Source organism: Anolis sagrei, chromosome 1, assembly GCF_037176765.1.
Source record: "Anolis sagrei isolate rAnoSag1 chromosome 1, rAnoSag1.mat, whole genome shotgun sequence".
Lineage (NCBI taxonomy): Eukaryota > Metazoa > Chordata > Lepidosauria > Squamata > Dactyloidae > Anolis > Anolis sagrei.
In genome coordinates this window covers 333,459,322-333,484,289 of record NC_090021.1, presented here as the reverse complement: position 1 = coordinate 333,484,289, position 24,968 = coordinate 333,459,322, and the positions used below count along the sequence as shown (strand labels likewise).

Below are 24,968 nucleotides of genomic sequence, written 5' to 3'. Positions count from 1 at the left end.
GAGTATCTTGCATTTGTCACTGTTGAACTTCGAATCTGTTAAGTTCATTTTGAATTCTGCTTCAGTCTTCTGGATTATGGAAACCCATTCGGTGAGCCCCATACTCTGAGCCCCAGAAAACCCAATGATATGTTTGCCATAGGGTTACCATAATTCATGACTACTCCTGCCCAATGCTGTTTGGTCGATTCTATGAGCTGAAGTGAAAAAAGTAACTTTTCCAAGCTCTGGGTAAGAAAACGATGATCCAATATATCTGGACTAAGTATGAGAATGCATCAGGTAGCAGGCAACCAAAATTGCTATGGGATGCTAAAAGACACATAAAATGGGTCCTAGAAGCCAAGATGACGAAACAGAGACCACTGCTCCTTCAACGTATCATAAGAAGACATGACTCACTACAAGAAAATATTATGTTTGGAAAGATAGAAAGAAGTAGGAAGAGAGAAAGGCTGTATTCCAGATGGATGGGCCAATCAAGAAAGCCATGGCTCTGAGTCTGCAAGACCTGAGCAGCAGGTCTGTTGATGACAGAGACACTTCTCGAACACTTATGGGGTCATCAAAAGTCACAGTCAACTTATAGAATCATTGAATCATTGAATCAAAGAGTTGGAAGAGACCTCATGGGCCATCCAATCCAACCCCCTGCCAAGAAGCAGGAATATTGCATTCAAATCACCCCTGACAGATGGCCATCCTTAGGGTTGAACTTAGGGTTGAACTGGATGGGCCTGAGGAGGAGGAGGAGTGCAGTGGCGGGGCGTCGGTGGGTGTGGGCGGGGCTTCGGCAGAGGGGGGTGGGAGGAGGAGGAGGAGGAGTGCATGGGCGGGGCCTCAGTGGGTGTGGGTGGGGCTTCGGCGGAGGGGGGAGGGAGGTGCGGAGGTGAATTGGCCATTTGGTCATGTGCGCACGCCGGGGACTTTGCGTCATTGCGCATGCTCAGTTGTTTTGTCGTTTTGTGAGTGTGTTGTTGCGTTGTTTTTTATTTTGATTCGATTTGTTTGTACCTTGTGGGTTGTGGTAGGTGCATGGGAATTTTGGTTAATTTTCATTGGGGGGGGTTGAGTTTTGCTGTCCCGTTGAACGCCCCTTACAGATTTATATATATAGATAAGGATCTGTGAATCCTGATTGTATATTTGTATATATTGCAACAGTGAGGATTAACACCTCCAGATGTTTTGGAGGAAAACCTGAATCTGTGAGTTTACTAAACAGTGATTAGATAAGGTCGGATGTTGGCAGTTGGATTCTGCTGATAGACAGGTTTAAGCATGTTTTTGCTATGAATGTACTCTGCTGTATTTTTCTTGCTTCTGGGACACTTAATATTATCCAGCTTGCAGTAGTTCAGGGAGATTGTGATTTGCACCGGGATTGTGGTGCAGCTGGATGAGTGTCAGCTACATTAAGATCACTCTGACCAAAAGGTCATGAGTTCAAAGCCAGCCTGGGTTGGAGCGGGTTTCCAACCAATTGTGTAGCCTGTTGTTGACCTTTGCAACCCGAAAGACAGTTGCATCTGTCAAGTAGGAAAATTAGGTACCACCTTAAAGTGTGGGGAGGCTAAATTAACTAATTTATGAGGCCATAAAAAAGGACTCCGGCAGAGCACTCCAGCGGAAGCATGCGGGGAATGCGGAAGTACTTCATCAGTGTCGCAGATGGACGATGAAAGCGACAGCTCCCCTGGAGGCCAGAAAAAGTTAAATAGCCTCTGTCTATGTCTGTATATGTTGTATGTCAAAATTGGCATTGAATGTTTGCCATATATGTGTACATTGTAATCCTCCCTGAGTCCCCTGCGGGGTGAGAAGGGCAGAATATAAAAGCTGTAAATAAATAAGTAAATAAATAAATAAAACTATAAATCACTTCATGTTCTAACATCCCACGACAGAAAATACCTCCCAACCATCTCCACACTTCCAGTTTATATCCACTATTTAAGAGAAAGTAAAAAATAAATAGAATTACCTTTTTGCTTATTTAAAAATGGCAGTGGTGGAGCAGACCAGGGACTCCTAGTCACTGAGCCCTTGGATGGTGGTTTGCTTGCCGTAACGGTAGATGTCACCTCCGTTGATTTCTTCTGAGACATTCTGTCCTTTATCTCTTCAGTGCCGATGGCCAAGGAGGAACTTGGGTGGCCATGAACCTTGGAGGCACCAAAGGAGCACTTCAAGTAGGAGGCAGAGTCTGCCAGGTTCTCCTTGTTCATCCTGCTCTCCTTCAAGCTACTGACTTTGTAATTGGAGGCCCCAACACTTTCATTTCTGGAGTAGTTTTCCTCCTGTATTATGTCCATAATGATAGGCTTCATCAAAGGCGAATCATGCTCCCGCTTTGGACTTTCCTCAGAGGCTGAGGAAGCATCGCATGATTCAATGATGAGTTCACTGTCCAGTTCGGCCTCACGTTCCTCCCTCAGGATGCTGTACTGTATCGAAGGAGATGCTGGGGAAGGAGGAGGTCCTCCACCATGGCTGAAGGACATGTAATTTGAGTGGAGAACCTCTTCTGCAGCTAGCGGGTCTTCTGAGACCAGCTCAATCTCGGAATCACCAGATTCAGCGCTACTTACTTCATTATCCAAAGGAGGCCCACCAGATGGACGTTCTGGCATCTTGATTTTAGGATCCTGTTTTCCAGGGGCAACAGTTGGAGATCTCTGGCCTTCAGGGCTTTCACTGGAGAAGCCTTTGGCCTCTCTAACGGCACTAATGAAGTCGTCTTCGGACATGCTCCCTTTGCCTTGGGACTCTGAGCCTGATGGTTCTGGAGTTTAAGGAGAGAGGAAGAAAGAAGAGGCAAACAATATGCTTATCAAAAGTCAGATTTGGTTTATGCAGAAAGTAACCACAGTAAAATGTATTGTCGAAGGCTTTCATGGCCGGAATCACTGGGTTGTTGTAGGTTTTTTCGGGCTATATGGTCATGTTCTAACAGCATTCTCTCCTGACGTTTCGCCTGCATCTATGGCAAGCATCCTCAGAGGTAGTGAGATCTGTTGGAACTAGGAAAAAGGGCTTATATATCTGTGGAATGACCAAGGTGGGACAAAGGACTCTTGTCTGCTGGAGCTAGGTGTGAATGTTTCAACTGACCACCTTGATTAGCATTTGATGGCCTGACAGTGCCTGGAGCAATCTTTTGTTGATAGGTGATTAAATGTCCTTGTTTGTTTCCTCTCTGTTGTTGTGCTGTTCTAATTTTAGAGTTTTTTAATACTGGTAGCCAGATTTTGTTCATTTTCATGGTCTCCTCCTTTCTGTTGAAATTGTCCACATGCTTGTGTATTTCAATGGCTTCTCTGTGTAGCCTGACATGGTGGTTGTGAGAGTGGACCAGCATTTCTGTGTTCTCAAATAAAATGCTGTGTCCAGGCTGGTTCATCAGGTGCTCTGCTATGGCTGACTTCTCTGGTTGAAGTTGTCTGCAGTGCCTTTCATGTTCCTTAATTCGTTTCTGGGCAATACTTCTGCGTTTGGTGGTCCCTATGTAGACTTGTCCACAGCTGCATGGTATACGGTAGACTCCTGCAGAAGCGAGAGGATTCCTCTTGTCTAATCACCTAATCACCTCTCAACAAAAGATTGCTCCAGGCACTGCCAGGCAATCAAATGCTAATCAAGGTGGTCAGTTGAAACATTCACACCTAGCTCCAGCAGACAAGAGTCCTTTGTCCCACCCTGGTCATTCCACAGATATATAAACCCTTTTTCCTAGTTCCAACAGACCTCACTACCTATGAGGATGCTTGCCATAGATGCAGGCGAAACGTCAGGAGAGAATGCCTCTAGACCATGGCCATATAGCCGGAAAAAAATCTACAACAACCTAACCACAGTAAATCTTCTCACCATAAAGTATGGTAAGGTTCCTGTATCTATGCAGGATTTGTTCCCTGCTGAACCATAGCTATTTGAATATGACCGAACACCATTAAATTACTTGATGTTAAATCCAACATTAAATTGTATCCTGTCATGTATCATGTTCTGCAGTTGTTGGTGGTTGGTGGTGGTAGGCCTAGCTGTTGGTGATGGAAGAGTTAATGTAAGTATTTGTTCTGAGGGGTTGAGTACAAATACTTAATTGCTTTCACGGCTGAAAGCAATTAAGGGTGGCGATATGCAAGAGATAGGCTGCAGCTGGGTATTTCTGGATATAATGAGCTAGCCTTGGGACTGATCTTTAGGAGAGAAGTATTTGTCTTATTTTGGTGGAAGATGCTACTGGTTTTCCCCCAGGTTTGTGGATTTTCGATATCCTGACCTGTCTCTTAAACCCTGGAACCTTGAATCTTTGGACTGGCTTTTGACTATGGTATAGACTCTTGTTCCCTGGACTTTGCTAATTGAACTTCTGGCATTTGACCACTGAACTGGACCTTTTGACTACAGTGTTATCTTAAACCTGACGGGAATGTATCCCTCTTACATATGGGGATCTTCCCATATACTTATCGTTACCTGGGCATAGGCTCTATGGCATTATTTATTTATTTACAGTATTTATATTCTGCCCTTCTCACCCTGTAGGGGACTCAGGGCAGGTCACAATGCAAGTATACATGGCAAACATCCAATGCCATAGACACACAACATATATAGACAGAGACACAGAGGCTATTTAATTTTCCAGCTTCATGAGGGTATGCTTTTTGAATTCCGGCCACTGGGGGAGCTGTCGTTTCACAATCCACTTGTAACACCAATGGAGTACTTCCTCATTCTTTGCATGCTGCTGGAGATGTTTATGGCATCATAAATTAGTTAAATTAGCCTCCCCGCATAAGCAGTATCTAAATTTCCGACTTGACAGATGCAACTGTCTTTCGGGCTGCAAAGGTCGACAGCAAGCTAGACAAATGGCCGGAAGCTTACTCCAGCCCGGGCTGACTTCAAACTCATAACCCAGTGTTTCTCAACCTGGGGGTCGGGACCCTGTGGGGGTGGCGAGGGGGTGTCAGCGGGGTTGCCAAAGACCATCAGAAAACATAGTATTTTCTGTTGGTCATGGGGGTTCTGTGTGGAAAGTTTGGTCCAATTCTATCATTGGTGGGGTTCAGAATGCTATTTCATTGTGAGTAAACTATAAATCCCAACAACTACAACTCCCAAATGGCAAGGTCTATTTTCTCCAATCTCTACCAGTGTTCACATTTGTGCATATTGAGTATTTGTGCCAAGTTTGATCCAGATCCATCATTGCTTGAGTCCACAGTCTGGATATAGGTGAACTACAACTCCAAAAACTCAAGGTCAATGTCCACCAGACCTTCCCAGTATTTTCTCTTGGTCATGGGAATTCTGTGTGCCATGTTTGATTCAATTCCAGCATTGATGGAGTTCAGAAGGCTCTTTGAATTAAGGTGAACTATAAATCCCAGCAACTCCAGGATTACCAAATGACAAAATCAATCACCCCCAACCCCACCAATATTCAAATTTTGGGCGTATCGGGTATTTGTGCCAAATTTGGTCCAGTGACTGAAAATACATCCTGCATATCAGATAGAATCATAGAATAGAATCATAGAATCAAAGAGTTGGAAGAGACCTCATGGGCCATCCAGTCCAACCCCATTCTGCCAAGAAGCAGGAATATTGCTTTCAAATCACCCCTGACAGATGGCCATCCAGCCTCTGTTTAAAAGCTTCCAAAGAAGGAGCCTCCACCACACTCCGGGGCAGAGAGTTCCACTGCTGAACGGCTCTCACAGTCAGGAAGTTCTTCCTCATGTTCAGATGGAATCTCCTCTCTTGTAGTTTGAAGCCATTGTTCCGCGTCCTAGTCTCCAAGGAAGCAGAAAACAAGCTTGCTCCCTCCTCCCTGTGGCTTCCTCTCACATATTTATACATGGCTATCATATCCCCTCTCAGCTTTCTCTTCTTCAGGCTAAACATGCCCAGCTCCTTAAGCCGCTCCTCATAGGGCTTGTTCTCCAGACCTTTTATCATTTTAGTCGCTCTCCTCTGGACACATTCCAGCTTGTCAATATCTCTCTTGAATTGTGGTGCCCAGAATTGGACACAATATTCCAGGTGTGGTCTAACCAAAACAGAATAGAGGGATAGCATTACTTCCCTAGATCTAGACACTATGCTCCTATTGATGCAGGCCAAAATCCCATTGGCTTTTTTTGCCGTCACATCACATTGTTGGCTCATGTTTAACTTGTCCACGAGGACTCCAAGATCTTTTTCACACGTACTGCTCTTGAGATATTTACATTACAATTCATAACAGTAGCAAAATTACAGTTATGAAGTAGCAACAAAAATAACATTATGGTTGGGGGTCACCACAACATGAGGACCTGTACTAAGGGGTCGCGGCATTAGGAAGGTTGAGAACCACTGTCATAACCTCTCAGTCAGAAGTGATTTTAATGCAGCTGACTCCCAACCAGCTGTGCCACAACCCAGTCCAATGGAAGCAATGTTACAAGTACTAATCTCTGTGCATATCACTCCAAGGGAAAGATACACACTCTTGAACCTCCTACCAAGTGCAAGTTGAATTTTTACCTGTAGCTGAAGATGGTGGTGTAATGGAGCCTGGACTCTCATCTTCTGGTTCTGACACCATCACCGTGGGCACTACTTCGTGTCCTGGTTTGAGTCCGGTATCTTGTTTCCCTGTAGCCTTTCCTTTTGCAACAGCCCCCTCAACGGTCTCTGTTTCAGTCACCGAAATCTTGACTGGTGCCATTGCTAAAGGTGAGTATTGATAGCCACCAAAAGTTGACTTCTCACCTAAACCTGGCTCTTTGGTGGCATATTTCCCTCCAGAAGCTGTCCCCTTAGGTTCAGGCATATTCTCTTGCCATTTCTCCATCAAGCCTGGTGGGCCTACATCACCCAGACCTGTACTATATCTCTCCTGGCACTTAATCTCTTCTGATCGACTCATGTCCATGTATTTATAAGCTTCTGATTTCATCTGCTCCATGGGGTCAGCGAAGGTTTTGTTGACATCGGTGGATTCTGCTGGCGTCATCTCTATTCCTGAATCCGAGCTAAACAAGCCGCGGGACTCAAAGGGATTCCCATCCTGGGAGAGGAACCCTTCAGTGCTGTCCGAAGCACTAACATAGCTGCCTCCTTTGGACAGGTTTCCAGTGAAGTAAGAGGAATCTTGGGGAGATGTATAGAGGTCATCAGAAATCAGGGAGGTATAGAAAGAGCCATTGCCCATCTCTGTTGTCTTGGAAGAACTGTAATCGTAGAAATGAGAGGATGCCATGCCTCCTAGAATAAGCACAGAAATAAGAAACAGGGTGAGGAAAAGACATTGTCATGTCATGTCTACACATTTTCTTGCATTACCATCATCAATATGAGAGTAAGTGTGTGTACTTTCCGTCGGCAGAGGGAGACAGTTCTCTGCTGTAACTCTCAACATCTAAATAGATATGCATTCCTATGGATCAGGCATGGGCAAACTTTGGCCCTCCAGGTGTTTTGGACTTCAACTCCCACAATTCAGCTGTTAGGAATTGTGGGAGTTGAAGTCCAAAACATCTGGAGGGCCAAAGTTTGCCCATGCCTGCTATAGATTTTCTCATCACATATTTTTAAAATAATTTTTATTCAAGAAAGAGACAAAATAATACAGATGAACAAGCATTTTACACCACTACATTAGATATACTACAACTACATATTATACACTACCATTAAATAGCTATAGCAGCAGCAACACCAACACTACAAAGTCCTCACTGTCTGCCTGATGGTTGTTATCCCTTGTTAGTCTTTACATAATAGCGTAATCTCACTTCTACTTTGGGCAACACTCTACCATCTCATAAACCCCACAACTGATAAATGTACCCATTGCTGTTGTGAAAACTTGATGAATGAAGAAACCACACCTTGAAGTAAGAAGCCACACCTTGAAACTGCTAAGCCATTAAATGCTAATCAAGGTGGCCAATTGAAACATTCACACCTAGCTCCAACAGACAAGATTTCTTTCTCCCACCCTGGACATTCCACAGGTATATAAACCTCATTTTCCTAGTTTCCAACAGACCTCACAACCTCTGAGGATGCCTGCCATAGATGTAGCTGAAACAGCAGGAGAGAATGCTTCTGGAACATGGCCATACAGCCCGAAAAACTTACAACCGAGAGGGGACTCAAGGCGGCTTACAGCTATGGCAAAAAAATGTAGCACAAATAAAAATATAAACTATTTAAGCATGTAAACAATTAAAACAATTAAAACTCATACTAATCTGTCAAACAGATTATATATATATATATATATATATATATAATAAAATGATGAGTCATGGTCTCATGTCCAAATAGGTACTGCTTCAGCAGGAAAAGGCAAAAAGACACTCCAAGCAGTCATGCCGACCACACAACCAGGAGGTGTCTACGGACAACACAAGTTCCTCGGCTTGGAAATGGAGAAAGGGCACCTCCCAAAGAGCCAGAGATGAGCACGACCTCCAGAGCCGGAAATGAAAGGAGAAGCCTTTGCCGTGATTTGTGTATTTGTGTCTCACTGTATTTTCTGGAGCCCCTGGTGGCGCAGTGGGTTAAACCCCCATGCCGGCGGGACTGAAGACTGACAGGTCGCAGGTTCGAATCCGGGGAGAGGCGGATGAGCTCCCTCTATTAGCTCCAGCTCCTCATACGGGGACATGAGAGAAGCCTCCCACAAGGATGATAAAAACATCAAATCATCCAGGCGTCTTCTGGGCAACGTCCTTGCAGACGGCCAATTCTCTCACACCAGAAGCGACTTGCTCCTGACATGACCAAAAATACCCAAAAACTGTATTTTCTATTGTAACAAGGCATTGGATGTGTGCCTGTGTTGGTTTATATGTTGTAATCTGCTCAGAGTCCCCTTGGGGAGAAGGGCAGAATATAAATAAAGTGTTGTTGTTGTTGTTGTTGTTGTTGTTGTTATTATCCGAGATGATGTATCCTTTTTCAACCCTAGACATGCTATTGCCACCAGGTCTAAAATAATGATAAGAGATGTCACCAAAGAGCTGTCATTAACTGGAGGTTTATTTTACCATAGACTGGACAGACATCTATCAAGGAAGGTGTAGATTTGGTTTCTGTGCAGAAAGGGAGCTGGACTTGATGGCCCTTGGGGTCCCTTCAAACTCTGTGATTCTCAGGTAAGCAACAAATCATGACCTCTGAAATTTTTCTCATTTGCTCCTATCCTTTCCAAAGCAGCTGATCTACTACCACGTGCATACACTTCTTTTTTATATATAAAAGAATGAATTAGCCCATAAAGGAAAGATTTAAGCACTTCAATAGTATTTTTTATCATTTCCCAGAGAGAAGTTTATAACCACCGATCAACCTCTGCACTTGCCCAAAGCTATTTTCTTTCTGGTTTTAAAGCCTGACTGAGATTGCTATCCCTTTCTTCTCCAAAAGAAGACTGTAAACCAGTCACTGGTGACCTCAATAAGTGACCTCAACACAGCAGTTGGTATCGCATGACCTGCAGGCTCCTTATCCCCAGATGACCTCCACAAGAGATTATACCATCACACCTCCAGGTGCAGATAGTGGGTACAATCACCTCTATAACAACAAACCCCTTCATCTAGTTTTACAGCTACAAAGCCACAGATTTGCAGGATTTTCTAGCCACTTTAGTTTTATGGGAGAGGCAGGTGGAAATGCAGTGGTCTCATGATGGGTAGGAATGATCCCTTGAAGCTCCAAAGTTGCAATGGAGAGTGGGTAAAGTGAGAGAGGAGAAGAAAACTTACTCTTGACATCACTTTGATGCCAACATCGTAACACAGAAGTTAAATGGTCCCTTTGCACCAGGGAGGTGATGTTAACATTGCAGGATTGGCGGCTATTGATGAGTTTTGCCCATCAATAATGGGGGAAGGGATAGTTGCAGGGAAGAGGCAGATTTAATGTAGGATGCACATGCCATTCTGCTACAATGACAGTTTGCATCTCTTGTGAAATAAAGTCCCAATAAAGGTAAAGGTTGCCCCTGACATTAAGTCTATTTGTGTCCAACTCTGGAGGGTGGTGCTCATCTCTATTTCTAAGTCAAAGAGCCAGGGTTGTCCATAGGTAAAGGTTTTCCCCTGACATGAAGTCCAGTCGTGTTCGACTCTGGGATCTGGTGCTCATTTCTAAGCTGAAGAGCCGGCGTTGTCCATAGACACCTCCAAGGTCATGTGGCCAACATGACTGCATGGAGCTCCGTTACCTTCCTGCCATAGCAGGAGGTGTCCATAGACACCTTCAAGGTCATGTGGCCGACATGACTGCATGGAACACCATTACCTTCCCTCCGGTGCGGGAGGTGTTCATAGACACCTTCAAGGTCATGTGGCCGACATGACTGCATGGAACACCATTACCTTCCCTCCGGTGCGGGAGGTGTCCATAGACACCTCCAAGGTCATGTGGCCGACATGACTGCATGGAGCGCCGTTACCTTCCCGTCGGAGCGGGAGGTGTCCACAGACACCTCCAAGGTCATGTGGCCGACATGACTGCATGGAGCACTGTTACCTTCCCTCCGGAGCAGGAGGTGTCCACAGACACCTCCAAGGTCATGTGGCCGACATGACTGCATGGAGCGCTGTTACCTTCCCTCCGGAGCAGGAGGTGTCCATAGACACCTCCAAGGTCATGTGGCCGACATGACTACATGGAGCGCCATTACCTTCCCGCCGGAGCAGGAGATATCCATAGACACCTTCAAGGTCATGTGGCCATCATGACTGCATGGAACACCACTACCTTCCCAAAGAAGTGGTACCTATTGATCTACTCACATTTGCATGTTTTTGAACTGCTAGGCTGGCAGAATCTGGCGTTAACAGTGGGAGCTCACTCTGCTCCCCTTTTGGTCAGCAAGTTCAACAGCTCAGCGGTTTAACCTGCTGTGCCACCACCCATACCTCATTGAACTATTTTATCTGATGCAAATGCAGAGTTCAGGATTGCAGAAATGGAGCCACAGATGTGATGCTACTATGCCTTGTGCACGCATGAAGATGTGCACTGGCCATGCAGATATGCAGTGTGCATGCACATCTGGCTACAACCTGTGAATGCGGAAGCACTTAGAAGATGTAAGTAAAAAAAATACAGAAAAGACCTTATTGAACTATTCACATAACTAAATCAAACTTCAAACAAAGCCTTGATAAAACCAAAGATGAAAAATTAATGTCCCAATTCACTAACAAGGCGGTGTTACGTAAATGTGAGCACAAAGCTACGCTTCATCTCCTTGATGTAGGATCCCATCCATTGTGTAATGCCTGCAACATAGAAAGGTTGGTGTTCTCAAAAGCTCCCAGGAGTCAAAGGGTGACTTCTTTGTTTATCGCTTCACGGTGACTCATTGGACTCCTTCCTGTCCCCCAGCATTCGTCTGAAGATGGTGCTAAACAAACCAGGCACTTTCTCCTTGAAACAATATCACAGCCATGAGGCAGAGCCTTTACAAGAGGCAAATACAAAGATCTCCTTTGATAACTCCACTCAGTACAATGAGTAATTCGATCAGGAGCTGGAATAATAATAATAATAATAATAAAACAGAAACAAAGCTAGTGCCTACAAGCAAACGGTAGCCATTTAACCTCTACTGTGTCGACTGATTCAACCAATAGGCTTTACTGCTTCCTGCACCGTAGAAATATTTCAGCCATAGACAATGACTGCTATGCTATTTACTTAATTCATGTAGATTATTTACGCTCTTCAGCTACAAAGGTTCTCAGAGCAGCTTGTAAATTATTGATTAGATTTGTTAATTTCTCTGCTCTCAGGTTTACAGTGATGTCAAACATGAATTTGGGAGGCCCTGCCTAGGCAGAGACTGGCCAGACTCAAAAAGAGGATCCGGGACACCTGGCAAGACAGCAAGTACCAAGAAAGCCTTTTCCCTTAATTTTCCCAAATAAAGTCTCACCAAGTTGAAGCAAAAGCCACCGAGATTTGATTTTATTCCAGCTGGAACAGATGACGACTGCAGTTATCTGCCCAAGGAGCTGACATGCTGGCTGGGCAGAGAAATACAATATTTATAGGGCTGTCAGATTCAAAAGTTCCCACGCCCACCCCCCTGAGCCGGCTTCGTTGTGATTGGCTGTGACGTCAGCAAGTCAGCAGGAGATCCAATGAAAGCCTGGGCAGGGGTGGCTCAACCCATTACGCAAAGTAAGCATTTGCAGTATAGTTGATTTTACCCAGGGGCGCTCTTGAGGCGCTCTTGGGGGAAAATAGACCTTGACATATGCGAGTTGTAGTTACTGGGATGTATAGTTCACCTACAATCAAAGAGCATTCTGAACTCCACCAATGATGGAATTGAACCAAATATGTCACACAGAACTCCCATGATGACTAGAATATATATATAAGTGATTGTTTGGGGGGGGGGGGCGCCAAAATACTGTTTGCTTACCGTTGAAAATTACCTAGGGTCGCCTCTGGAGTCGGGCAACAGGGAAACAATGAAAAAAATGTCATGATGATGGGTTATGCATGGCCCTTTCTGCGCCTGTATTGATAAGTGATACCTTAAGCCCTCAAGCTTCAGCCTGGGCTACTGTCTTGAGTCTTGAAATAACATCTTCTGTCTAGCTCCGAAGAGCCAGTTCCATTGTCTTATAGTTCTGTAATATTTACTTGATTATGGGAGTTGAAATTCCTTGTTGGAGATGGGAAATGGCACAGTGGGGAGGTGGCAACAATCCCTGGTTCCTCGCAGTTGGGAAATGTCCTTTGTATTGGGTGATTCTATATGTTCATAGGTTTCATTGTCCTGGATGATCTAGTTGACAAGGCCCTCCGAAGTCCAGGAAAAGAGGTATTTACTTATTGACCATGCAAATGGGTTTCTATCAAGACCTTTGTTAAGGGGATCATTGGTTCAGGAAGTTTGGAAATTGTTGCTGGCAAAGTTCATGAAAGGATTACCTTGCTTCATCTATATATATAACGGAGCCACAAAACTCAAAAAAACCCCAACGAAACTTAACCAAAATTCCCATGCCCATAACACAACCCACAAGGTACAAACATATCTACTCAAAATGAAAAACAACACAACAACACACTCACAAAACGGCAAAACAACAAAACTCAAAAATCCCCCAACGAAACTTAACCAAAATTCCCATGCTCATAACACAACCCACAAGGTACAAACATATCTACTCAAAATGAAAAACAACACAACAACACACTCACAAAACGGCAAAACAACTGAGCATGCGCATTGACACCCAGCCACAAGTTCCCTGGCGCGCGCACACGGCCTTCCGGCCAACGTTCCCTCTGCGGAAGCCATGCCCACTCCAATCCCCGCCGCGCCGCTTCCCGCACACACACACCCCCTGCCGCACACACACACACAACCCCACACTCCATCACTCCCCCCGCCACCGCGCACACACACGCAATCCCACGCTCCATCACTCCCCCCGCCGCCGCGCACACACACGCAACCCCACTCCCACCATTAAGTTGTATTTCTGGCATTGGAGAGGGTTTGACTGGTGACTGCTGGAACAGCACTTTAGTTTTCTCAATGTTTAATGTCAGACCAAGCTTCTTGTATGCTTCTGCGATGGTGTTTAGAGTGGCTTGTAGGTCTTATTCTGAATGCGCACAGACAATGTTGTCATCAGCATACTGGAGCTCTATAACAGATGTTGTTGTAACCTTGGTTTTGGCTTTCACTCTGCTGAGGCTGAAAAGCTTACCATCTGTCCGATAGATGATTTCCATTCTGGTGGGAAGCTTCCCATCAACAAGATGAAGTATCATAGCGATGAAGACGGAGAATAAGGTTGGGGCAATAACACATCCCTGTTTGACACCTGATTCCACCTTAAATGGGTCACTTTGGGAGCCATTGGTGTCCAAGACTGTTATCATCATGGAGGAGCCGCAGGACGTTCACAAATTTGTCAGGGCACCCGATTTTTTGGAGGATGGTCCAGAGAGCGCTGCGATTCACCACTATATAAAAGCCACCAAGTGCTATTGTTGTACAGGTATACAAATATTTATGGCTTGGAGTGTGAAGCTCTGTCTATGGGGCAGAATCAGCCCACAGTATTCACTAATACCTTTTGTTTCTAATGAGAAATGTGAGATACTACACTCCTAGAGTCCGGGGAAGGTGTTACATGAAAACTAAGCTGTAGTTTACAACCAAGGAACTAAATGTTACGGCACTGTATTAGCTATAGATAATTTATTCTCATCATCAGCCATCCCAAGCCAGCTGTGACTGAATCAGCTGGTTTGAATGCATCCTAAAATAAATCCCATCTAAGGGGCTTCAAGCTCACCTGCTCATTTAAAACTTAATTAGTTTTTCATAGATGCAAGTGACAAACATGAAACTGTATGCATTAAAGGCCCAGGCAATGCAAAAGCTTTATCAGCCTATAGAGGTAGGAAAAGAATCCAATTCTGATGTGCTGCCAAACCCAGTAGATGGTGCTCTTAGTATTATGGTCTCATCAATTGAAGGAAAACAAACCATTCCTGGAACTGATCAAGGGAGAGGCATTACCATCAACACCATTTATGCCCTGCCTTTAAACCAACATAGACATTCAAGAAGGTTTACAAATACAACAGATTATCCACTTTTGTGGGAGTTAAAGGCACAGGATTCCTCACAAACGGGGAAAGATTCCAAATGAAAAACACTATTTTAAAAAACCAAGAGATCATCTCCATAGGAATTTCTAGGCCCTCCAGCATAACTCTGTTGTCAACTTCAGGCAAAAGCAATACCAGAAGACTAGTAGATGTCTAGAGAAAACATATTAATACAACCCACAGAACCTAAACCTGTGAATGCGGAAGCACTTAGAAGATGTAAGTAAAAAAATACAGAAAAGACCTTATTGAACTATTCACATAACTAAATCAAACTTCAAACAAAGCCTTGATAAGACCAAAGATTAAAAAAATCTGCAAAATAGCACACCATTAAGAAGTCACAACAATCTGGGTTGTTGTAGGTTTTTTCGGGCTATATGGCCATGTTCTAGAGGCATTCTTGCCTGACGTTTCACCTGCATCTATGGCAAGCATCCTCAGAGGTAGTCACAACAATCAACTGCTAAAACCTTGACAAAACAGAAAAACAAAGGATAAGAGGGATCCTCTCACTTCTGCGGGAGTCTACCGTATACTATGCAGCTGTGGACAAGTCTACAGAGGGGCCACCAGATGCAGCAATGCCCAAATATGAATCAAAGAACACAAAAGGCACTCCAACCAGAGAAGTCAGCTATAGCAGAGCACTGAACCAACCTGGACACAGAAAATTATTTGAGGACACAGAAATGCTGAGAAGTTGGAGTTTGATATGGTTGGAGTTCTGAAAGGGTTGTGTCTTGAGGAGGCTGAAGGTTGGAGAAGAATTGGACTACAAAACCAGCCTACTGCAAGTAAGAAGTCTTCAGTTATCTGAACGTATTTGACCAAACTTCCAACACAGAACCCTCATGATCAACACCTCTGAGGATGCTTGCCATAGATGCAGGCGAAACGTCAGGAGAAATGCCTCTAGAACATGGCTCTATAGCCCGAAAAAACCCACAAGAACCTAGAAAATTCTGTGTTTTCTGATGGTCTTTGGCAACCCCTTTGACACCCCCTCGTGACCTCCCCAGGGGTCCCGACCCCCAGGTTGAGAAACACTGATCTAATCATCTATACTCCAAAACTGTTTCCTTCTCTGTCAGTTTCACACTGACCGAGGTGGTCAGTGTAGATGTGCCACCAGGGTGGATTCACTGGCCCATTAATATGGAAGGCACTAGTAAGTGGTAGAATCAGAAAACCCTAGGAGTTAATAAGATGGAGAGGAAAACAGACTTGTTCCTATTGTGCCAGCAAAGCTCTTGGTCCCAAAATGTGTTTCCAGCTAGAGAGCAATGAAGCAGATCACTGTTTTATTTTCTTCTTGCAAATGAGAAGAAGATTACTCTCTGAGGCATCATCCCTGTCTTCCTTGCCTGTGTTGTCAGACCCCATCTAGATCAAGGACAAAAATAAGAAGCCAGGATTGAAACGAAGAAGAAATTACAGACGGTGATTCAGCAGTTCATGGATAGCAGACAGGTCTTCTGCTTCAGCAGACAGTCTGAGAGGGGGACATTGAAAAGGTGGGTTTGGGGAGGGGGAAGAATAATCTTGAAAATCAGGTGATTGCATACTTTAAAAAAAACCTATTTTTAGTTTCCCTCTTGTAGGTCAAGCCGGCTAAATATATACATGCAGAAAGGCACAGAGCTGGAGAGAAACCAGGCTTCCCTTCTCAGAATCCCTCAGCTAGAGATCACACGTTTTTTAGGTCCTCTTTGGACAGGATTCCTTTTTACCACTCTACCGATGATGATGACACTCAGAGAAGAAATTTCCCTTTTTGATAAGAATTTATTTTATTTATTGTGTCAGGAGCAACCAGACATTTGTATTACATTTTTAACAAAACAAACAAACACACAAAACACAAAGTTTGCAAGCTTGGTAGATGATTAAATGTCCTTTGACCAGTATCTGGCCACTTGGAGTGCCTCTGGTGTTGCTGCAAGAGGGTCCTCCATTGTGCATGTAGCAGGGCTCAGGTTGCATTGCAGCAGGTGGTCAGTGGTTTGCTCTTCTCCACACTCGCATGTTGTGGATTCCACTTTGTAGCCCCATTTCTTGAAGTTGGCTCTGCATCTCGTGGTGCCAGAGGGCAGTCTGTTCAGTGCCTTCCAAGTTGCCCAGTTTTCTGTGTGCCCAGGGGGGAGTCTCTCATTTGGAATCAGCCATTTGTTGAGGTTCTGGGTTTGAGCCTGCCACTTTTGGACTCTCGCTTGCTGGGGTGTTCCAGCGAGTGTCTCTGTAGATCTTAGAAAACTATTTCTTGATTTAAGTCGTTGGCGTGCTGGCTGATACCCAAACAGGGGATGAGCTGGAGATGTCACCGCCTTGGTTCTTTCGCTATTGGCTGCTACTTCCCGGCGGATGTCAGGTGGTGCAATACCAGCTAAGCAGTGTTATTTCTCTGGTGGTGTAGGGCGCAGACACCTCGTGATAAGAATGAAAGTACAGTATTCATACTAACCCACAAATAAGTCAACCCAAGGTTTTTGGTTGATTTTTTGACTCAAATTTCTATACTTATACATGAGTATACAGGCAGTCCCTGAGTTGTAAATATCCGACTTATGAACAACTCGTCGATATAAACAGGGCAGAGGGAGACAGCTGAAGAGTGGTGGAGCTAGCTCCCTGTTCCTCCCCGGCAAAGGAGAGCAACGAAACATATCTTGTTCCTAAGTTGGGCACGGCTTGCATAAGGTAAATAATAATGTGAAGATTACTGGGTGGATTTTGACCATCTCTTGTAGGCTCTGCTTGGAATAGTTTGACTTTTCACAGAGTTGTTGTATACAATATTCATTTTAGGAGGGTTTGCAGGGGAAATCATACCAATGGTTTTTCATTCATGTAGAATAGTACATTTGGAGTCCAACTGGGCAAAGCCTGATCTCTCAAGGACAGTAGAGACCAATGTTAAATGTGAAGAACCACTGAGCACGAGAAGGACAAGAGCTCTTCCCCACCTCACTTGAAACTGAGCCATTATTAATTTCTCAACTTGGGTGTGGGGCCCCTGGGGGGGTCATGAGGGGGGGGGGTGAGTGAGGTCACCAAAGACCATCACAAACACAGTATTTTCTGTTGGTCATGGGGGTCTGTCTGGGAAGTTTGGCCCAATTCTATCATTGGTGGGGTTCTGAATGCTCTTTGAATGTAAGTGAACTATAAATCCCAGAAATTACAACTCCCAAATGTCAAAGTTGATTTTCCCCAAACTCCACTGGTGTTCATATTTGGATGTATTGAGTATTTGTGCCAAGTTTGGTTCAGATCCATCATAGTCCACAGTGCTCTCTAGATGTAGGTGAACTACAACTCCAAAACTCAAGGTCAATGCTCACCAAACCCTTCCAGTATTTTCTGTTGGTCAGGGGAGTTCTGCATGCTAAGTTTGGTTCAATTCCATCATTGATTGAGTTCGGAATACCCTTGATTGTAGGTGAACTATAAATCCCAGCAACTACAAATCAATCCCTCCCAACCCCAACAGTACTTTACATTTGGGCATATTGAGTATTCATGCCAAGTTTGGTCCAGATCCATCATAGTCCACAGTGCTCTCTGGATGTAAGTGAACTTCAACTCCAAAACTCACTGTCAATGTCCATCAAACTCTTCCAGTATTTTCTGTTGGACATGGGAGTTCTGTGCGCCAAGTTTGGTTCAATTCCATCGTTGGAGTTCAGGATGCTCTTTGATTGTAGGTTAATTATAAATCCCAACAACTACAACTCCCAAATGACAAAATCAATCTCTCCCTCAACCCCGCCAGTATTCAAATTTGGGCATATTGGGTATTGGTGCCAAACTTGGTCCAATGAATGAAAATACATCCTACATGTCAGATATTTACATGACGATTCATAGCAATAGCAAAATTACAGTTATGAAGTAGCAATGAAAATAATATTATGGTAGGGGGTCACCACAACATGAGGAATTGGATTAAGGGGTTGTGGCATTAGGAAGGGTGAGAACCACTGCTTTAGAGCAACTCTGGATCCCACTGTTGCCTTTTGATTGAGTTAGGTTTCCCAGGACACCTTCTGTCAGTCTAGGTGTCCTGGGAAACCAAAATTAAAAAAATAGAGCTCATTGCCTTGAGATAGTTTTCACAGAAGTACTGGATCAAAATCTCTTCCGAAAAGGCACAGGGGATAAATAGGTATGGCAACTGAGGTGACATAAAAGTCTGAAAAATAGCATACTCTAGGATATTTGTCATAGAGATAAGAATAATGTCAGCAACTGAGGCACTCAGAGCATCAAGGGCGTTAAGATATCTTGTCGGGAAAGTATATGAAGGCGGTGTGATTCTCTCCCCCCACCTCATGTTTTGGTTTTCGTTCCATGCTCCGAGTGAAAAATTAAATTGTTTTGCCATCACGGCTGGCAAAATCTGTCAAATCAACTGGCTTACTCAGACATTTTAACACTTCTTGGCAATCCTCTAGCTTCATAAGATGATGGTTTATGGTATACCGCAGGGAGAAAACATAGGGAAAAGGTCATACCCGCACTACAAATGCTTTAAGAATAATTCTGTACGTCTAGGAATTTTTTTTGTATTAAAGGTACAGCTAAGGATCTTGAAATAATTGTTTTCTATTTGCAGCCTTAATAATTTAATTGGAATAAAAACAGAACAAGGCCCCATGTAAGCCGCTCCGAGTCCCCATTGGAGAGATGGTGGCGGGGTATAAATAAGATTATTATTATTATTATTATTATTATTATTATTATGCAGATAAAAGTGGAATGTTTCCATGATTTGAATCAAAAAGTCTATTGAATGATTCATCTACTTCTTCACGCCCAGTTAGAATGCCTTCCAATATCCTATTTAACAATTATTATTTTTTTGGTCGTGTCAGGAGCGACCTGAAAAACTGTAAGTCTGCATGATGGTTTATGGTATACCGCAGGGTGAAAACATAGGGAAAATGTCATATCCACACTACAAATGCTTTAAGAATAATTCTGTACCTCTAGGATTTTTTTTTGTATTAAATGTACAAAATATATCTTGACCAAACTTGGCATGAATACTCAATATGCCCAAATGTGAACACTGGTGGTGTTTGGGGAAATAGACCTTGACATTTGAGAGTTGTTGTTGCTGGTATTTATAGTTCACCTGCATAGAATCATAGGATCAAAGAGTTGGAAGAGACCTCATGGGCCATCCAGTCCAACCCCCCTGCCAAGAAGCAGGAATATTGCATTCAAATCACCCCTGACAGATGGCCATCCAGCCTCTGCTTAAAAGCTTCCAAAGAAGGAGCCTCCACCACACTCCGGGCAGAGAGTTCCACTGCTGAACGGCTCTCACAGTCAGGAAGTTCTTCCTCATGTTCAGATGGAATCTCCTCTCTTGTAGTTTGAAGCCATTGTTCCGCGTCCTAGTCTCCAAGGAAGCAGAAAACAAGCTTGCTCCCTCCTCCCTGTGCAATCAAAGAGCATTCTGAAGCCCACCAATGATACAATTCGGCCAAACTTCCAACACAGAACCCTCATGATCAACAGAAAATTCTGTTTTCTGATGGTCTTTGGCGACCCCTTTGACACTCCGTCATGACCCCCCCCCCCCCCAGGGGTCCCGACCCAGGTTGAGAAACACTGATTTAATCATCTATACTCCAAAACCAGAGACAAAGTTGAAGTACTTTGGCCACATCATGAGGAGACAGCAAAGCCTAGACAATTATGCTGGGAAAAGTGGAAGGCAAAAGGAAGAGGGGCCGACCAAGGGCAAGATGGATGGATGGCATCCTTGAAGTGACTGGACTGGCCTTGAAGGAGCTGGGGGTGGTGACGGCCAACAGGGAGCTCTGGCGTGGGCTGGTCCATGAGGTCACGAAGAGTCGGAGACGACTGAACGAATGAACAACAACAACTCCAAAACTGTTTCCTTCTCTGTCAGTTTCACACTGACCGAGGTGGTCAGTGTAGATGTGCCACCAGGGTGGATTCACTGGCCCATTAATATGGAAGACACTAGTTAGAATAATAAAATAATAGCTTATTTTATTCTATTTATTCTATTTAGATTAATAGAATAATTATTCTATTTATTCTATTTAGATTAATAGAATAATGGGCCATCTAGCACAATCAAAGTGTCCCCGACAGATAGCCATCCAGCCTCCATTTAAAAGTTTCCAAGGAAGGAGCTTCCACCACTTCTATATAATCCAGTTCAAAACCAGATAATCTGGATTCAGAGACTGGATTATATGGCAATGCAGATCCAGCTTATTTATTTATTTATTTATTTATTTGCTTTACTTCTATACCGCATTTTTCAGCCTAAGTCGGTGACTCAATGCGGTTTTCGGCGACTCAATGCGGTTCAGCAAACTACATATCCCAGGATTCCAAACACAATACAAGCATGGCTGTTAAAGTGATATTGGGCTGCTATCATTGTACATTTATGTATGTAAGGCATAAATGTCAACTTCTTACTACAGTACTGTCATAATGCTTCTGAACCGTATTAAAGGTCATCTCAATGCAGTATTCAGATTATAAGACACGTCTTTCCGTGGCAGAGGATCTATATTACCCTGGCGCTGAATTATTATTATTTTTTCTCCCACATCCCCGACTACGCTCTACTGTGCGTGATCCAATACACAACATTTGTGTCAAAGCAACAATTCATTTTTCATGGTGAATCTTAAACAACCTAACATTAATTCACTAAAGCTTTTAACTGTAACATGTAATTTTCAGGAAAGCTTATTATTAAAGTAGGTCAGGGGCAACAGCTTGCCTTCACGCTTGTAAACAGAAAGGATTTCCTTTCGCTGTTCACTGAATTCTTCTTGACATGAAAATGCATGTTTGTAGTCCAAAAATGTTTCTTTTTCTTAGTTCTGGAGTCAAACCACAGGGATTGATGCTGGAAAACTCAAAGGTTGAAGCATCATCAGACAACTGGAATCTTAACTGTGTGGATAAGCCATACTGGGTGCAGCGACACTCTAGACTTAATGCAGTTTGACGCCACATAACATGCCATTATTTATTTATTTAAAGCATTTCTATTCTGCCCTTCTCACCCCGAAGGGGACTCAGGGCAGCGCACAACATAAAAATGGCAAACATTCCATGCCGGGACATAAATAAATCATATACATACATAAGCATTAAAATAATTCATCTCGACATCAAAATCCACTGTATAAAACCGTCTCGATCACCCGCATCAAATTCAGTTGGTATGGTCAAGTTTCCTATTGCTGCCTTATTGCACTGCCCCAAAGGCTTGGTCCCACAGCCAAGTTTTTACCATCCTTCTGAAGGACAGGAGGGAGGGGGCTGATCTAATCTCACCAGGAAGGGAGTTCCATAGTCGAGGGGCAATCACTGGGAAGGCCCTGTATTTCGGCCCCACCAATTGCGCCTGTGACAGTGGTGGGACAGAGAATAGGGCCTCCGTGGAGGATCTTAATCTCCACGATGCTTCATAGAGGGATGTGCGTTCAGACAGGCAAATTGGACCGGGGCCTTTTAGGGCTTTATAGGCCAAAGGCAGCACTTTGAATTGTGCTCGGTAGCAAACTGGCAACCAGTGGAGCGGGCGTAACATCAGAGTTGTGCACTCCCTGTATGCCACTCCAGTTATTAACCTGGCTGCCTCTCGTTGGACTATTTGAAGCTTCCAAACAATCTTCAAGGGCAACCCCACATAGAGCACATTGTAGTAGTCTATCCTTGATGTAATGTGAGCATGGATCACCGTGGCCAAGTCTGACTCAATAATAATAATTATAATAATAACAATAACACTTTATTTATATTTCACCCTATCACCCCAAGGGGACTTAGGGTAGATCACAGTACACCTATACGGAAAACATTCAATGCTGTTTTGTACAGACAGGACAGAGACAAGACAGAACAGAAAGGAGGTATGTTGTGTTGACATCCAGCTTTTTGGCACCTTGGAGGTTGTGCTCAAATCCAGACACAGGGGGTGCTGTCACTCCGTCCTCTATGACAGAGCCATCAGGACTTCCTCCTTCCTTTTGGTCATAAGGCATTTTCTGATGTTTTTATTTTAGTGGTACCTAATTTCTCTAATTACAGCTCTAAGCTGTAACTTGTAAGCTGCTCTGAGTCCCCTTCGGGGTGAGAAGGGCAGCATATAAACGTTGTAAATAAATAAATAAGCTGTTTTTGGACTGCTTAGGTAAACAGTGAGCTGGGCTGACAGTCAGGAGCTCATGCCAATCTGGGGCTTCGAACCGGCAACCTTTCGGTTGGTAGATCTTATCATTGCTAGTGATTCATCAGCTGTGCTAAAGCCCTGCCCCAATGCTATGAAATCATGGGAGCTGCAGCTTGGTGAGCCACTAACACTCTAAAGCAGTGGTTCTCAATCTGTGAATCCCCAGGTGTTTTGGCCTACAACTCCCAGAAATCCCTAATAATTTACCAGCTGTTAGGATTTCTGGGAGTTGAAGGCCAAAACATCTGGGGACCCACAGGTTGAGAACCACTGCTCTAAAGACCTTGTAAAACTACACTCCCATAGCATTGAGCCAGGGCAGTGGTGCCCAACTATGTTAATTCTATACTGTAGGTGCATCTGCCGATTCCCATTACACAGACAAGAAACTGAGTCAGAGAGAATGGATTCTGCATCTACAAATTCAACCATTCATGATCTGCAAATACTACCAAAACAATTCAAAATTCAAAAAGGAAACTTATTTTACAATATTGTATAAGGGACAATGCGTTACTACACAATTACACAGCCCAACTGCAAAGAATTCTTAGTGTCTTGATTTTAGGCATGTTCCTGGGGTTATTTGGTGGGCTGAAAATTGCATTAGATTGACCACATTAGCTCTAGCTTCTTAGATATGGCTATCATGGATTTTTGTGGGCTAGCAGATGGCGACTGGTAGATACCATATGTTCTGTATCTCAAAACCTAGAGTAGATAGGGGGAAACTGGTGCCAGCAGGTCATATACCCATAACATTTTGTTGGAGCATGTAAAATCAACTGATTGATTGGGCCATGCCCGAGAGGCTAGCTGAGCCTGGGAGTTTTGGCAACAGTTACATGTTTAGGTTATCTGTGCAAGAGCTTACCAAGACAGTTTTATATTTTCAGCTTCTAAGCTGCTGGAAGAAGATCCTTCACATGGACACCCAAGAACCATTTGAATCTCTCTCAAAGGACAAGGTAACTGTTCAGATGACTGGATATATCATAACAAAGAGTAAACACCTTATGCGTTACTGATCATTTGCATGGCATATCTTTTCTATAGCAAGACAATGTATGGATTGGTAAAGATGTGAACTACAAGTGATTTTCATTCCACCACACATCTGAGGCACTAAAATGTGTGTTGACCAATGTGTGGGACTTAAGCATCTATAGATTTGGGTATCCATAGGAGGTCCTGGAGCCAAAGGCCCACTATAGTTAAAGGCGACTGCAAAACACAGAGTTGATTTAGCTCCCCTCCTTGGATACCGTCAGCTATAAATCAAATAGTAAAATCTGAAGTTGAGGAGGCAGCAGTAATATATTTTCTCCATCACAATGAGGAGCAAAGGGGTGAGCACGAAGTACCTGGGAAAGCCCATGGAGGAGTCTGACATGCTCTTAATTGCCTGGCAGGTTGCTCCAATTTGGGCCATTGCAGGCTGCGAGGAGGCAATTAAAATATGAAGCAGTTGGCAATGGTTTCTGCCCTAGATACTACACTCAATGACGCCTGGGACTCCTATTTTTAGACTCCTTGGAAGGGCATTCTGGCTAGAGAATACAGCTTCCCATGCCTCACATCTGTATACTGAAGTCGTATAAGGAAAGTGTTCTGGGGGTGCAATGTGTGCTGTCGCACGCTGGGCCTGAAATAATGTCTGTTTACAAGGTGTGCCTTCTGTATGCCCAACAGGACATCGGGGTGCCTCAGCTGAAGGGCCCTTTAGATTTCCCAACACAAAGTTCTAGTGAGACTCAAGATAAGTTCAACAAAGTTCTTTGTTTGGACTTAAATCTTCAAACAAATGAATTAAACACTTTATGACCTTGGAAAACCGGTAGCTTCCTCAATCTGCCAACAAGGAGCAGGCAACTGGTGGTAAACTGTTCCTTTCTTCCTTAGAGAAATCCTTTGACCCCTCCCTGGGCAATCTCTCTTTACCTTGCTGGCGTGAGGCCCCTACTCCCGGTGCCAAGCTGCTTTCATAGAATCATAGAATCAAAGAGTTGGAAGAGACCTCATGGGCCATCCAGTCCAACCCCCTGCCAAGAAG

The 24,968-nt window shown here is 43.9% G+C and overlaps 1 protein-coding gene across 2 annotated transcripts in view; it reads right to left on the bottom strand.

The window, feature by feature from the left end:
* Positions 1 to 24,968, bottom strand: part of RTN1 (reticulon 1) — a 210,362-nt gene that overhangs the window by 91,609 nt on the left and 93,785 nt on the right. For both annotated transcript variants that reach the window (XM_067463064.1, XM_060753969.2), the window contains exons 2-3: positions 6,544 to 7,266; positions 1,985 to 2,785 (exon numbers count right to left, since the gene is read on the bottom strand). In XM_067463064.1, coding sequence (XP_067319165.1) covers positions 1,985 to 2,785; positions 6,544 to 7,266 — 1,524 coding nt within the window. The remainder of the gene's footprint in view (positions 1 to 1,984; positions 2,786 to 6,543; positions 7,267 to 24,968) is intronic.